Source organism: Mirounga angustirostris, unplaced genomic scaffold (genome assembly GCF_029215605.1).
Source record: "Mirounga angustirostris isolate CCGP_5_RB_7025 unplaced genomic scaffold, mMirAng1.0.hap1 SCAF_9, whole genome shotgun sequence".
Lineage (NCBI taxonomy): Eukaryota > Metazoa > Chordata > Mammalia > Carnivora > Phocidae > Mirounga > Mirounga angustirostris.
The window spans coordinates 102,790,736-102,807,735 of record NW_026991717.1 but is presented as its reverse complement, the minus strand read 5'-3'; the positions used below and the strand labels follow the sequence as shown (position 1 = coordinate 102,807,735).

General features: G+C 42.6%; 1 protein-coding gene across 1 annotated transcript in view; it reads left to right on the top strand.

Annotated features, from left to right (window-relative positions):
- Positions 1-14,214, top strand: part of SLC35F4 (solute carrier family 35 member F4) — a 47,214-nt gene extending 33,000 nt beyond the window's left edge. The window contains 4 exon segments of the mRNA XM_064571100.1: positions 5,760-5,885; positions 7,796-7,988; positions 11,588-11,677; positions 13,818-14,214. Of these exon segments, the coding sequence (XP_064427170.1) occupies positions 5,760-5,885; positions 7,796-7,988; positions 11,588-11,677; positions 13,818-14,059 (651 nt within the window). The 3' untranslated portion in view covers positions 14,060-14,214.
- The last annotated feature ends 2,786 nt before the right edge of the window (positions 14,215-17,000 follow it).

Below are 17,000 nucleotides of genomic sequence, written 5' to 3'. Positions count from 1 at the left end.
TGCTCACGGAAAAATGATTCTGTTTTATGAATAACTTGTTAATCTTTTGTTTCCTTAGAATATTGATTGCATTACAGATGGAAAGGTAATTTGTTGTACATTTAGTTTTCTAGCACAAAATCATTTCAGCCAATTTGCTGGTAAACATTGCTGTGTTAAAAACTCTTTCATGAGGAGTTGCTTACAGCTGATATATGATCATCCCATGGAAATTAGTAAACTTTTTAAAAAGATTTTTCTTTTAATTGCACAAATGTTGGTGAGAATCCAACTCTTGCAGCTTTGAAAAAGGGTGTTTTCCCATCTTCAAGATCCTGTCTTGTTTAGCTAGAGTTCTTAAATTCATGAAAAGCAGAGAAATCACCTTAATAAAAAAAAAGGTTCTCCTCAAAGAAAATGAACCACTGGCTGGGGGTTTTCTTCTCCGTCACGGGTATCGATTGCACTCCAGTCTGAAAAGTAAATGTCAGACTAGGAAGTTGAAACTCTTCTTTCAGATCTTGTCCCTGTCTCATCTTTTATATTGTTAATTGAAATTTTTCTTTCATTTTTAAATTTCCTTGAATGGAGGAAGAAAATTGGTGGGTGGTGAATGGTTCAGCAGACCCCAAACTTCCTTAGCAGATTTAGGAAATGAATTTGTGTCTCTTTGACTTGACACTCACATATTTTTCTAGCTGGGTCCCTATGCAGTTAACTTTCCAAACTGTGGCTCCTTTGGTTACTTTCCAAGATCCACCACGGACCGACTACAGTATGTCAGTTAAATGTAATCTTTCACTGCTTAACCTGCACTTCTCTGAATTCAAATTGAGCTCCAGAGTGCCCTAAATCAGGACACTGGAGCTGAGCTGTTACTGATTTGTGCCAATATGACACATTTAGAGAAGAGTCGAGATAACCTTTTGTTTCCATCTTGCCTTTGGTTGACATTTATGCCCTAACTGCTCATTTGTGTGCAGTGCAGAATCCTCTATCCAGAACCCTCATGCTTCCTAGAGGAGGCAGCAGAGGATGGGTAGTGGGCCTCATCCTTATCATCCCCCTCTTGGCAGGAGAAAAATTCGTGAATACTGGGAGGAGAAAGCTGAGGTGGAATGCTCTCCCAATTTTATGCCCGCAAGGAATCTGTAATCCCTTAATGAGATGCCATCAATAGATCTGCTCTATCCTCCGTGCACACCCTTTAGTCTTTCCATCTGGCAGTTCTTTCCCACTTTTCCAATCCTGGTCTCCCTTAGAGATCATTTTCAGATGGATTTGATTCATATAAAAATAGATGTGTGTTGGGGGATGGGGGGTGGGAATCTCGGTTTGGGGCTCTGAACAACTTGGTTTGACCTGTCCCCAGGCACCCTCTGCCCCCCCCGCCACACACACACACAATCTGTATGGCTAAACACTGCCCACCTCTTTCATTTCTCACACTTCAACTCTTGTCCAATTTCACTGGATTTGAGTGAAACAGACGGTTCACCTTCATGGAACCTTAAATGTAGCATGTGGACAAGCTTAAGGTTTCTGCATAGCCTTGGTTTTCCTTGAAAATGGACTCTACTTAAATAAGGATGATCATCAGTGCAGGTCTCACCGGCCAAGCTATTAATGTGTATCCCACCTTCAGCTGCGGACCTGTAGTCTTGGGCTTGAGTACCACCCTGCCAGCAGTGTACCTTTGAGGCTCTCCTTTCTAGAGGCTACTGGAGGCTTGGGGTTCAGGGGTCCGTTGTGAGCCACAGAAGCCCCTCCGTGCTCACCCAGATTTAGAAACACTGTTAACCACAAGGCAAATTAAGGAAAGTTATTTCAGTTGCAATTAGAAAGAGAAGCGATTAAAGGTTCACTTCAATACCCTGAACCCTGGAAGAGCGTGTATTGTTACACAAATAATAATTCTGGACACCATTTTGTCAGTGGGGGAAACAGTAACTGTAATGAGGCTGGTGAACACTCACAGAGATCAAGAGACGGGCCAGACCATTTTGGTTTGGAAGGCCTGAGACAAAAAAAAGAAAAGAAATGACGATACAAGAAAAGAAAACAGCCAAAAGCCAGATGTTCCTCTAGCTTTTATGTATACAGATGAATTCTTTGAGAGATGACAGAAGCCTAGCTTTCATGCCGGGTCACATATGGTAAATAGCATAGTGATATTATCAAACGTTTACCTCCAAAGCCATCTTTGGGCTTTAGGAACACACTCAGACAGCCTCATGGTCTCCCTCTGATTAGCCCTGAAAGTTGACAGGAGGCTCTCAGAGGGGGCTGAGTCTGCAGAGGAAGGTAGCTGGCTCAGGAGGAAATGTCCCTTAAGAGGTATGCTGAGCAAATGGGCTAAATAAATCCTCTTCCTCGGGGTATTCCCCCCAGGTGGGCACACCATGACGTGAGAGGTCTGAGAGGTTTCCAAAGTTAAAAATGAGGCATTGGGAGGGTTATGGTCATTATGGTTACAAACATTCTCACCCGAACCAGATTCACGGAATGATAGTGGTGAGTGTTCTGTCTTACTTAGACACTCCGGTTGGTTATAGGGCTGGAACTGGAGTAGGGTGTGAGGAGAACCATGTCTTTCTGGAGCCAGACAGCGGGCACCATGAGATGGTATCTTTTCAGCAGAAGCATCCCTCGTCTAGATGCTAATGTGCTCAAAGGCATTTTTGGGGTTGGAGCACTTCTGACCCGGATTTAAGGCACGGGCTTCCTGCAGGCACGTGTCCAGGGTCCCGAGCCCAAGAAGAATCATTTGTGGTTTTTGTTCAAAAGAACAGACTACGAATCCTTCCTTGATAACTGGTCAATTCTGAAAATACCTGTGACTCAGATCTGTGTTTATGCTATTCGTTCTCTGGAAATATGAAAAGTATCTACTCTGCTGTTAACCAGTGGTGCCAGGAGAGCCACCTCTGGGATCCGAATGACCACTCCACTGAGCCTCCCCCCCCCCCCCGCCCACATTTCCTTGCATTTCCTAGATTAGCTGAGCTCTCGTCCCTGAGTTCCAGCTGTGTAGATAAGAAACACATTGAAAGTACCTTAAAACACAGCCAAAGAAAATTTGTTCTGTTAGATAGTGGTGAACTTTAAATTAAAAATGTGGAAAATAATTTAACTTACCTTTTCCTCCCAGGAAACCTATATAACCTATAAATTACTGTTCATACCATAGAGAAGAATTTTTCTAACATCTCAAATATTCAGATTTTCATGCTTTTAGAACTTAACTAATTACATTGTCTGCCCCCCCGCCCCCCGACATGAAAAATGCTCCTCTCCATGAAGGCAATTGAAAGAGACACTGGTGTAATTGATATGTCAACTTAAGTGGTCCAGCTAATATTTCTACAAGAAGTTGAATATAAAATCTAATGGAGATCTTTAAAAGGCTCATCACAGTTATAATTTTGAATTGCTATAAAATTTATAATCTTTGTCCATACGCAATTCCTATCTTGGGAAAATTTATAATAGACATATTGTGCATATATATTTTTACTAAAGGCTGACTCAGAAAAGGAAGTGCTTCTAACTGAAGCCATATCCTGGGGTAATAGTATCAAATGTTCATCGCTTTCTAGACAGTGTTCTTGTTTTTGCTGCTGCTTTTTTTTTTTTCGATAGGCTGTTTGTTTTCAGAGTTCCCTAGACCCAGAATTCTATATTACACACAATTGCTTAAACCCAGATATTATGTGTTATACAATAATTTTAAATATGAAACAGTACATCATGTTAAAGTTCATTACAATTAATAGTGTATTCTAATAACCCTGTCTTGATCTGAACAAGAAAACGTAACTGATGCTTGGCTGAAAGAAAACAAATATTGGTTCAAATTTCTTGTCCTACAAGCTCAGTCTTATGAGGGAAATCGACTTGCGCACCTGAACGCTTTGACCCATGAACATTATTTAAACATGAAAACAAATCAGAAAATGCCAGTGTCTAACGTGCCTTTTCATTTCTCTGAAATCAGACTGCCCAAAGGATCGTTGCAAGTCCTGGGCTGAACCATAAATCCCCAAATCAAAGAAAATGATAGCCCTCGCAGAATTTCCAGGTCGAGATAACCCCCTCCCCATGTTTATTTATGAGTCTATTACTTCTTGTTTGGAAAATTTCCTTGACACCTCGTGGTGTGTGTATTAGATTCTATTCCCTCTAGTGAGAGGCAAAGCCTAACTAGAACACATGCCTGGGAGCTTTAGAGAATATGATATTCACTCAGCAAGAGGAATGCCTCCCATCAAGCTGCCTCCTGGAAAAACGCTTTATGAAGACGGTTTTTCACTGCTGACATGTCAGCGTCTGTTCTCAAGTACTCCTGCTGTTTTTCATAAAAGATGCTTCAGTGTGGAGCTAGGTCTGAAACCAACAGTGCACTTGCTCTTGGTGGTCATTAACAAAAGAATTGCTTCAGCAGCATCTAAATTATGTGTCATCACTCTCATACTCCGCACTGGCCCGGAGCGAGTCTATAGTCACGTGTAAAGGGCTACATTTTGTTGTAATAAATAATTCACTAATAATATTTGGAGGGGCCAACAAAAGTCACATATGCGGAAAAGCTATCTCGGAGGAACTGATTTACTCAGGAATACTCAGAACTGAACCTTAACGAAATTAACCACCCGGTGCCTATACAGGTCTTGCAAAGCTGCATCTGGGTTTAAAAGTCAGTGAGACTATTTCACAGGGAAATGACATACCGTTCCCTATTCCAGGGCCATCATTGTACTGTTTACTATGGCTTTGAAATGGCTTCTACTGGAATCAGGTCAAGATAATTTCAGAAACAGATGCAAGTCAGCGTTTCACTAAGGGAGTGGACCCCTGTTTTGAATAGATCCAGGATCATATCAATTTATGGTAGACCATTATGATTTTAATCAAATGATGACTATTTCACTTTAGGCAGTTAATGCTCTAGAATATATCTTTTTTTTAACACTTTTTTTTTTAAAGATTTTATTTATTTATCTGAGAGAGAGACTGGGAGACAGAGAGCATGAGAGGGAGGAGGGTCAGAGGGAGAAGCAAACTCCCCGCCGAGCAGGGAGCCCGATGCGGGACTCGATCCCGGGACTCCAGGATCATGACCTGAGCCGAAGGCAGTGGCTTAACCAACTGAGCCACCCAGGCGCCCCAGAATATATCTTTTTGAGGTTAATTTGCACATAAACCAAAAGAAGAACTAGCCTCCGTTTGACATGCCCAGTGCCAGTGCAAACTCAGCTCCCTCCTTATAAATCACTGGGAGAGATGATAGGCTTTCCTTTTTGTCCCTTGGCCTAAATTTTGCCTCTTAGCTGCATCAGTGTTATGTCTCCCTAATCAAGTCCTGGTGATGGGTCAATCTTCAAAATCATGCATTCGTCTGAGGAGCTGATTAAAATGTATGCTGAATTGTTTGAAGAAAAAGAATACAGTCTAGATGAAAATGCTGTGGAGTGATTTCCTATTAAATTCATTTCACCAACATGGATATTAATCTCTAAGAAGTTGAGCTAAAAGATTAAACTGCAATTACTAGCCCTTAATTAGAATGTGAGCAGCTTTTATAGTCTCTGTCTGGATGTCTCACGAGCATACTGATTTCTTGTTAATACTGACCCTTCCTACCTTGAAAGAGCGATGGATGAGAGGTAATTGGGTTTGAGGAAGCATTTAGCAACTCTCATGAAGTCTTCAGTTGTTTGCCCTGAGATATGGAGGCATCAATTTTTTAAAGAAAAATTTCTTTGCGTTCTACTTGACAGATAGTTGCTGCAATTATGGCCATTACGGGTATCGTCATGATGGCATATGCAGATAATTTCCACACAGATTCTATCATAGGAGTGGCATTCGCAGTGGGCTCAGCCTCTACATCTGCATTATATAAGGTATGTTGTGCCTTTTTTTTTATGTGGTTAGCTGTCATTCGTAACTTAGATGCGAGTGATAAAGGAAGCCGGGACAATGAAAGTCTTGGCTAGAGAAGAAAAAAAAAAAAAGATGGTTCAAATAAGACTAAGTACCATTTACTGGGTACTTGCTACATGCTGGGCACTGGCCAGAAATTTTCACCTGTGCTAACTCAACTTTCTGAGGCACAGGCACTGATCCCCACTTTCCAGATGAGGAAACTGAAGCTTAAAAGATTAAGTAACTTGCCCAAGGGCACACAGCCAGGCAGTGATAGAAAGATTTAAATTCTGACTGGCCACGTCCAAAGCCCATGCTCCACGCCTCGGCCCCTCCACAATCATCAATCAGTTGCAGCAGGGGCGGATAAAGACTCCTCTTCTCTTTAAGTTTCTTTATGTTAACTATCTACAGTCATTATCTTAACTCCAATGAGGTGTTAAAAATAACAAGCAAGCCGTCACTTGCGAGTTGACTGCTACGTATTAACCAGAAGCCACAGGAACTCCTGTTATTAGTGAAACAAAGGGCCTCCTTTCCTCTCTGATGGATACTCTGAATCTGCACTATGTACTTACCACTCGTTCTCTGCTGGAGCTGCCTGTCTTCAGTGGAAAATCTATTCAGTCGTTGCCCCTGACTTCAGAGGCAAGGACTAAGGGAGCAGATCTAAAAGGTTATCCCCAAAACTCCACTTTTCAGAGCCAGCTTTTGGGATGTAGCTAAGGCACTGTTCCACTTTCCCCTCTCTTGGTGTTTCAGTGAGAAACTTCTCTGTGAAAAGCAGGAAACATCCTTTGCATCCCTCCTGGATGCCTGTTCTGATTATTCACCAACACTGCAGCTCCTAGGGCACTGAGTCTATTTCCATATTGACATTTCCTGGCCCAGTGATTCTGTGACAAGCTTGACAAGTTTTCACTCAATTGCCATTAGTGTCTAACTGGCCCCCAACTGAGACTCCACTAAGGTGTCTGATGGGATCAAAGAACAGCACGTGGTCAAGTTCTCTTGATTAACTCTCTCAAGAGAAAAAAATAGTAAGTTCGGTTAAAATTAAAAGCAACCCCTGGAATTGCTATGTGACTGGGATGGCTGTCTTATTGAGGTATTCTCCTGACTATGTTATAGATGTATTCATCCTGGGAGCAGTAACATTTGTAGACATGCATAAAATCAAATGTGCACCATCAGGAAGATCTGCTCCATTCTACATTGTTCAAGGATTAATATAGGAAGCAGAAGGGTTATAAAGCCAAGAAGTATCAACTAGACACCTGGGTCCTCCTTAGCCCAACGTGGCTTTATGTTGACCATTCACACCTCCTTGTTATCTTCCTCTGTACACATATTTATATCCAGGAAAAAAAATTTTTTTTTAATCTGGAGAATAAACAGTATTTGTGAAAATATGTTAAGCTCAGAGAGAAAGGTGCTTATAAATCCAAGGCATCATTATTATGTCTCTCAACAACATAAAGATCGTCTCTCTAATTTAGTTTGTGGTATCTGTCAGATTACGGGTAAAATGAATCCCATGCTTGAGGGGAAGAACTGATGGCATCTCAACCCTAGATTGTCCTGGGTTTACCTGCACTCTTAGTTATCATTCACCCTATACCCATCCCCGATGGTGGTATTTAACACAATGCCTTCAGCAGTTTCCAACATCATAAGGAATTCATTTTATGGCATTTGCTGTTTCATATGAAGACTACAGGGCATTTTACTTCCTTATCTCAACGGTCCATTTAGTGCCATGGAGTTGGTGGGGTAAGAAGAAATAGAGGATAAACTCTGGGCTGGTCAGTTCACTGTGTAGAACTTGCCTTTCTGCTCTAGCAAAGTTTTTAACTGTGTGGCTAAGGAGTTTCTTTCCCAACCCAAGGTTTTGTTCAAGATGTTTCTTGGAAGTGCCAACTTCGGTGAAGCAGCACACTTTGTCTCCACATTGGGTTTCTTCAATTTGATCTTCATCTCTTTCACCCCGATCATCCTGTATTTCACCAAGGTGGAGCACTGGTCCTCATTTGCAGCTCTGCCATGGGGCTATCTCTGTGGGATGGCCGGGCTGTGGCTGGGTAAGTGGCCCTGGATTTTGCCTTCCATTCCCTATGTCACTTGAACTTTCCTTGGATAGATAAATGATCACAGTAGGGTTATTCCCTTGGGAAACTTCATCCTCTATTTCCCAAACTTACCTAAGGTTGGCTAATGGTTAGAAGGTTCTTTGCAGGCTATTGCCTCATTAGATCAGAGATGTTCAACTGGTATACCTCCCATGGGCTAATGTGTGAGCTGGAGGCCCAGGCCACTCTGATCACCACTGGTCTTCAAGAAGCCTTGTCCATTCTTCATGATGTACTGTATGATGTCACTGTGTTCCAGGTGTAGCACGGTGTGCCAAGCAGAGGGAGAGAGGAGAGGGTGCATTCAAGGAACTCAAAGTGGATCAAAATGGATGGAATACCAAGTGCAGAAGGAATAAGGAGGAAGGAAGGAGATGACATTCTGGAAAGAAACAGGTCATGAAGGGCCTGGAAACCCATTAAGGGAGTGGATTTAAAATCCACTGAAAAATCTTTAAGCAGAGATGACAGGCTCACATCTGCATTTTAGTCAGCCCACTCTGGGGCTGTGTATGGAGAAGGAATTTGAGATAGGAAGCCCTCAGCAAGCACGAGAAGAAGGCAGAACTAGACTTGGTTGCCCTTCTAAGTAGGCTGTGCCTAGTCGATGACCAAGAAAAAGTCAACTGGAGACTTTTTAATGTTGTCTCTCCAAACTCCCCAAACTCAAGGTGGTCTGCTTCACCTGAGCAACCAGGGGGCTCCCACTTTCCAGCTGTGCTGCTTCTGTCACTAGCTGTAAAAGGAACCTGAAAAATAACAAACCCACTCTTGTCTCCCCAAGCAGGTGAACAACAGCAACCACGACATGACTCAATGTCCCTTTACTCAGAGCCAAATCACTTTCATTCTGCTCCTCTGCCCTCACCCTTCCTAAGGACAGCCCCCTCTGCCTGGTCCCCATTTACCCACCACACTTGACCTGCAGGACGTCTGCCAACCCTCAGCTGACCTTCTTTATCAAGGTGACATAATCTGAAGCAGCTTTGCAATTCCTGGGAGAAAAACATGCCCAGGTTTTCATTCCCACATAAGCACTGGGTCATCTTTTTCTCTACTTTAGCCCAGGCCCCTAAGGTGAGGTCTGAGACAAGAGAATGATCAGATGTTAATTGTTGGTGCTCTGAATTCTACGTTTGAAGTCCAGAAATATGTAGTTATGACCTTTCATAACCTCTGCTAAATTGAGTGGAATTCAATAGCACTGTTTCCATAAGACCCAAACATCCTAATTAAAAGTGCCTAGATAATTGCCTGGCCAAAAACAATCTAGCTGGGAGCAGTCATAACCCAAATTTCACTGACTCTTGGCCTCAGCTGTGTACACATGATCTCCAGCTTTCTGCAAAGTAGCCCTTCACCAACATATATCCCTTGGCAGGTCTAATACATGCTCCTATACCAGCCCCACTCAGGTTGGGTGTCACCCAGGCTACTGGGTACTAGTTCTCCATCAAGCAGCATGATCTCCATACTCCACTGGGTATAGCGCTGCCCAGTACCAGAGGGGCTCCACCCAGCCCATCCCCAGCCCACAGCAGTCCTCATGGTGCCAAAGCTGCTCTGTGATAAAATGAGGGGACAGTCTCTCTCCTGTGTTACACACCCCAGGGTTTATACAATCTTCACTGCTCCTGTTCCTGAGTTTTTATTTCCATCCCTCTCTTCTCCATTGTAACCAGCTATGATCTGGCTAGAGCTGGGCTGGACAAATAGCCGGTGGTCCTCTGGCCTGCCCACATTGTCTGTAACTACAGCTTTTATTTGCTTAGGCTCACCTTGCTTCATTCCTTCTCGAAGGTCAGGCTGTCTGCCAGGGAGTGCCTAAGCCCAAATGCAGGTTGGCCTGATCCGTTCCCCTGACATGTCTGAAGCCCATTTCAACTTGGGCTGGGCCCCATGCTACAGATAACATATTGAATTATATATTCTTGTCCTTAGGTTGTCAGAAAAATGAGTAAGTGTTCTACCTAAAGAACTGATTAAAAACAGACAACACATTTCGGTGAAGCCCCCTGTTTCTTGCTGAGTGGGAAGGGCTCAGTTCTCACCCAAACACTAATACTTTCAACCCACTGAAATATCCAGTTCAGCTAATAAAATAGCCGTGCAGGAGTTTAGCAGAGTCTGTGTGGGACTGAAAAAATTCCTGACTTTAGCTAGAGTGTGCCATAGTTGATTCCCTGAGTCTGGGGAGAGAGTTGAGGGGCAGGAACATTTTCATTGTAGCTTTGCCATGAAGGAGAAAGAGTTACTAACTGGGGAAGGTCCTCTGCCTTAATTGCCACTACTATTATATGATAATTATGAAGGAGCCCAAGTTTTATGAAAGTCAAACCCACTGTCTCTAACTACCAAGTACAAGTGACTCCAGATAACTAAGTTAGTGGGCTTAATTAAAGCAAGAATTGTAGATAGCATAGAAGAATAAACACTGTCCTGAATGGAGTAGTTCTAGAACCATCTTTGGTTCTATAGAGATATAGGCAACATGGTTGAGTAATTTACAAAGAGATCTCTCTGAATTGAGGACCATTCTTAAACATCTAAACAACCCCTAAAATAAACACTGGATTGAAATCCATTAAAATAATGCTATGTAGGGGCACCTGGGTAGCTCAGTGGGTTAAGTGTCAGACTCTTGATCTCAGCTCAGGTCTTGATCTCCTAAGATCCAAACATTCTAATTAAAAGTGCCTAGATAATTTTCTGGCCAAAAACAATCTAGCTGGGAATAGTCATAACCCAAATTCCCAGTGTGGAGCCTACATAAAAAAAATAAATAAATAAAATAAAATAAAACAATGCTATGTAGCTTATCATTGTTTTTCTTTTTTTATAATTGTTTTTCTTTTGAAAACATGTATTTTTGATCATTTTTGTAGGGGGTAGATGATTGTTTTATATTTTACTAGAAAGATCCAAAGATATTAATTAAAAGATATCTAGTTACACCTTCCTTTGGTTCTGTGGACCTGCCCTTGGGTAATCTGTGCACAAGTCAGGATGCGGAAAAGGTCCCTGGGGTTCAGTGCATTACACTGAGCACACTTTTGTTTGCCTGCATGATGCTCACCACGAGAGAAAGGAAATAAAAGCGCATAGGCCATGCTTGGATAGAGCTTTGTTTTGGCAGTAACATGAGAGCCTTTTAGTTATCAGGAATATGTCATAATATAACAAAGTAACAAAGGGAAAAAGCCCAAACTTCAATCATTGTCTTCTTTCAACCTCTGGCTGGCCCCAGCCTACCTTTATAGTGCTAATAAGCAGTGTCGTAAATTGATTGTTTCACTGCTTTGCATTTGCTCAATATGCCCCTTGCCAGCCAGTTGGCAAGAGATCAGGCAGTCAAGGTGGCAGAGGAGAAAGAAGAATGGACTACTTCAATGGAGAAACGTGCATCCGGCTCCCAAATCAGAGAATTAATTGACCAAAGGTGCAGACAGTGTAGAAGGCAGGTTTAGCAAAAACACTGGTTCTATTATGTTAAGAAGGAAAGAGCCCAGCAGATCAGTTTCCCTTCATCATCTATATCCTTTATTTTACAGCCTTCAATATCCTGGTGAATGTCGGCGTGGTGCTGACATACCCAATCCTGATCTCCATCGGGACAGTGCTCAGCGTTCCTGGAAATGCAGGTACTTGTAGGATTTGACATGTGCGCAGTCTCTTGCTTGTGTTCCTTTTACACCCTGTGTTGTTTCTTCGAGCAATTGTGAATTATGTCCCTTGCCTGGGAAGATGTTTTTAAATATCGGGAAGGTGGCAGACAACAGAATAACTATGCAGCAGATTTAAAATTTGCAGCTATAAACACTGTTTTTACTCGGTCGTGCTTTTAGAATTAAATACCAAATGTATCATTTGGGTTTCATGTAATCTCCCTGACAACCTAATTTTGCGGTATTTTTAGAGGAAGTCCCGTGGAAACAAAAGGCATCCCAGCCGAGGACTCTCAAGTAAACGTCACTAATGAAAGTGTAGGAAATGTTCAGGGTGTTGGCTCCCCATCAGACTATCCGTGGGGAGCGGCAGAAGTTTCTCCTGAGGGCACAGCAGATGGCCCTCAGGAATAGATACAGGAAAAAGCAATTGGACTCACTTCAGGGACGAGAAGAGAAGCTATTTTTCCAGGATAATCTTCCTAGTGCAACCTGTCAATGAAACAAGTAATGAAAGTGAGTGATTTGGAACACCGTATAGTCCTTCTAACTGTAAAATTCTATTTTTCCAAGTCTCGGGTACCCACCTTTCTCTGCCCCGGGACAATCAGCAAGTGTTCATTGAGCACTTACTGTGTGCAGAACTGTAGAAGAAACGGGGGGCAGGGGGCGGGAAGGATATTATTGTTCCCATAAGAAACTTTCACCAAATTTGGAAAACAAGCCCAGCATATATGAAATAACTTACAACCCCACAGTGTGATTTATTAGCAAATGCCAAATCGTGTGAGACAGACTCTTAAGACTAAAAGATATCCAGAGGAAAGAAATATCAGAGAGGAGAGGAGTTGTCAAGGAAGTTCATTCATTCACCCAGGGATCCGGTCATTCAACACATCATTTCTGAGCACTTAGGATGTGCCAGGAACAGTGCTAACGCTGGTGAGGGGTCCTGAGTGAGACACAGTTCCTGTTCTCTGGACCATGCAGTACACAGAGGGAGACAAAAGGAATTGAGTAGTTACAATGTAGAAAGAGAATTGTCTTGATAGAGGTGTGTAATGAAGGCTCTGAGAGCACACAGGAGTGGCTTCCAGGGAGGCTTCCTGTAAGAAGCCAAGAGAGAGAACTAACGCAGGGATTAGCTGGATGGTGTGGATATGAGAAGGGACGGGCATTCCATGTAAAAAGAACAGCCTATGCATGACCAAGAATTCCACTACTAGGTACCTATGCCGAGAAACGGAAAACAGGGACTCAAAAGTATACTTGTACATGAATATTCATTGCAGCCCTATTCACAATGGCCAAAAGGTGGAAACACCCAAATGTCCATCAACAGATGAACTGATAACCAAGTTGTGGTACAATGGGATCTCATTCAGCCATAAAAAGGCAGGGAGTATGGAGACATGCTACCACATGGTTGAACCTCGAAAACGTCATGCTAAGTGAAAGAAGCCACACACAAAAAAGTCACATGTGGTATGATTCCATTTATGTGAAATCTCCAGAATAGGTTAACTCATGGAAACCTACAGCAGATCCCCACACAAGAACTGGGAGGTCGGGGAGGGAGCTGGGGAGTAGCTGCTTCATGGGTAAGGGGTTATAATTTGAAGTGATGGAGATGTTTTGGAACCAGATGGAGGTGGCGGTTATACAACATTGTGAACATACAAAATGCCACTAAATTCACTTGAACAGAGTTCATTTTAATTTACAGGAATTGCACCTCAATTAAAAATTTTTTTAAAAGAACAGCATGTGCCAAGACGTAGGCATTAACAAGCTTGGCTCATCTGAAAAATCATCAGCGGCCCAATGAAACTGGAAAAGTGTGAAGGGACGCAGAGGAGAAGTTTCAAGAAATAAAACTTGCAGAGGCAATTAAATGAGATGACATGAGCCTTGAAGGATAAGCCTGAGACTTAGGGAGAAGAAACAGAAAGCGAGCAAAGGGAACGATAGAATGATATGGAGAAAGGAAAGATGAGCTTGAAAGAACAAGGGAGACCTTAGAAATCTCTAGATGTAGCACTGACTTCGGTCATTTGTTCTCAGAGAAGCCTAGAAACAGTCACAGCCTATGACAGACCTGATTTTTCTGCCCTAGCTGTGGATCTCCTGAAGCAGGAGGTGATATTCAATGTCGTCCGCCTGGCTGCTACCATCATCATCTGCATTGGGTTTCTGCTGATGCTGTTGCCGGAGGAGTGGGACGAAATTACCCTGAGATTCATCAACAGCCTGAAGGAAAAGAAGAGCGAGGATCATGTGGAGGACATCACTGACCCCAGTGTGCACCTGCGGACCAGAAGCCGGGCCAATGGGACTGTGTCTATACCACTGGCTTAACGAGGGACACATTTTGGATGCACGTGTATGTATATTCTGTGAATATAATAAAATTTTCTCACTACCTGTACACTCAAATGACAGTATTAACTCTGAATCTCGATAAGTCATATGTGAAATAATGCCAATGATAAAAGTTTACATTTATACGCTTATCAAGGAACTGGTGTAAATAATCATAATAAAAATTTTTTATTAAAACATATTCATCTTTGTTCTATTTCTTCTGTTTTGGAGGGAATTACCCTCCCCACCCCCAATTTGCAAAGTTTCCTGAAATCATGAGATTCTACTAAGTTATGGGTTTATCATGACCTTACCCTCCCTGGGAACTGAGATGTTTTTGCCCCATCAGAGAAAGTTGCATAAGAGGAAAACACATGTAAAGGATACACACTTTATATATATTTAAGTCCAATAAGAGCCTTAAGTTGGAAGGCTGGAAAGTAATTAAACAACTATCAAAAGAGTATCTTCTATCTGCAACACTTACACTAGGAAAAATGAAGGTGTGAAGATATAGAAGAACCCGTCTGTACTTCCGATGTGCTTAGAGTAGTACTGAGCATAAGAGTCGTTACAAATATCTCTAATATGAGGTAGACATTTAAAAATGACACGGGTTACAGAGAGGACATCTCTACAGCGCTTGACATGATGACCACTCCTTTTTCCCCAAATATCCTCTTTACCTGGCTCCCATACAGTTTCTGCCTCTCTGGCTGCTTCTCTGGGCTCCTCTTTCATGGCTGGTCTCATCACTGTCAGCCTTCAGTGCTTGGCCTTCTTAGCATCTCATTCCACACTCTCTCCCCCAGGGATTTCATCTACTCCAGTGACTTCAAATGTCACCCATGTGGTGATGGCTTAAAAACCTTTATCTCCAGGGAGGCCTGGGTGGCTCAGTCATTAAGCGTCTGCCTTCCGCTCGGGTCATGATCCCAGCGTCCTGGGATCGAGCCCCGCATCGGGCTCTCTGCTCGGCGGGAAGCCTGCTTCTCCCTCTTCCATTCCCCCCTGCTTGTGTTCCCTCTCTCGCTGTGTCTCTCTCTATCAGATAAATAAATAAAATCTTTAAAAAAAAAGAAAAAGAAAAAGACAAGTTCTTTAAAAAAAAAAAAGTCTTTATCTCCAGCCCAGATTTGTACCCCAGGCTTCAGGTCTGACTATCCAAATGCCTTCGGCAAGCTCACTTGGATGCCTCATTGTTGACTTCAAATTCAAGAACAAAGTTGAATTTATCATCTCTCTTCTCCAAATCTATTCCTTCCTCTCCCTTGTTCCCTGTCTAGGCTAAGGATGCCATCATTCACTAGCTGCCCAAGCAGGGATCAACCTTAACTTCTGCCCTCCTTGCCCTCCACACCTAAACTATAAGTCATGTTGATTAGCTCTCTCAATATTTCCTGAATCCATACACTTCTCGACTATGCTACCTGTTCTAGGCCCTCATCATCTCTTTCTTGAATGAATGAAAAGCTCTCCTGGGCTGGTCTCTCTAACTTCCAGTCTTGCCTCTCTAATTCTTTCCATGCCCTGCAGAGTGGCTTTTCTAATATATAAATGTGATCATTCTCCTCTCCTGAATAAAACACTTCAGTGGCATCTTATTATCCTCAGAATAAGGTCCAAGTACCTTTGCATGTCATTCAAAGTCTACCGCTGGCTGGCCCCTGCCTGCCTCTAGAGGAGCACCATTCAGTGGAATTTCTGTGGTGAGGAGAGGGTTGTGTATCTGCATGGGGCACCACGGTAGCCCCAAGTGCCTAGTGAGCTCTTTAAGTGTGGCTAGTGCAACTGAGGGGCTGCATTTCTAATTTTATTTACTTTTAATTAATTTGAAATTAAATTTAAATGGCTACAGGTGACTATTGGCTACCATATTGGACAGCACAGCTCCAGAGCCTCATGCCGCCATTCCACCCACTGTGACCCCTGGAATCTGGGCTTTCATGACACTATGACTTCCTATAATTCTTTCATCAACACCTGCTCTCTTTTTTGTACTCTCTTTGCCTCTCTCATCACCTGACTAACCATTACCTTGGCTTCAAGACATGATTTGTTCCTATTTTCCCAGAAAGCCTTTTCTTATCCCCCGTTCCTCAGAAGCCTCTGCTCACCCCCATTATAGTGCTGGTCACCCCCTGTGGTAATTACCAGTCTACTCACCTGAGGTCCCAGGAGACCCCGAGCTCCTTGACAGCAGGAACTGTGTGCCATTCGTCATTGTGTTCCCTGCACTTGTCTGGCACTTGCAGGCGTGCAATAAGTGAATAAATGGGTTGCTTTACCCTGGAGATATGCCCCTCCCTTGAACTGTATGAGATCAGTCTTAGTTAAGGACAGGTTTTGGTACAGATGAGACTGGTTAAAGTAAGGAACATCAGGGGTTAAATGGGCCACAGCCTTTGCTGTTTTTCCACAAAATACCAATTTGCTGAATTGCTAAAAGGCATAGAACAATATAAGATAAGCTGCCCTTTCTGGGGAGCTTAGTGCAATAAACCAAGCCTTTCTGTTGTCTGTTTTACTCATCTTTTTTTATTCACGTGTCCCCCAAAATATAGGTGAGACAATCACAGGATGAGAAAAGGGGACTCAGGATATCATACCCACTGGGCATCATGGTACATAAAAACCTTATTTTTTTTTTCATTTCTCTGTCATTTTTGAAAAGGCAATGCCAGCCTTCTGGCATAGATAGATGACATCATATTAGCTAAAATAATAACAATGACTCACTTTAAACTGCATGAAAAATGGTACAAAATAAATGAAATGCATTATTAATAAATATGAATTAATTCATTATCTAACTGGAGTTGGTTTTGACTATTTCGATGCCATATTGGTACAAACATCGCTCTTGCCTTATTTCTGAATTACTGTTAAATAGCAGTAATCACTGACTAGCCCACTCCAGCATCTTGCCATTACT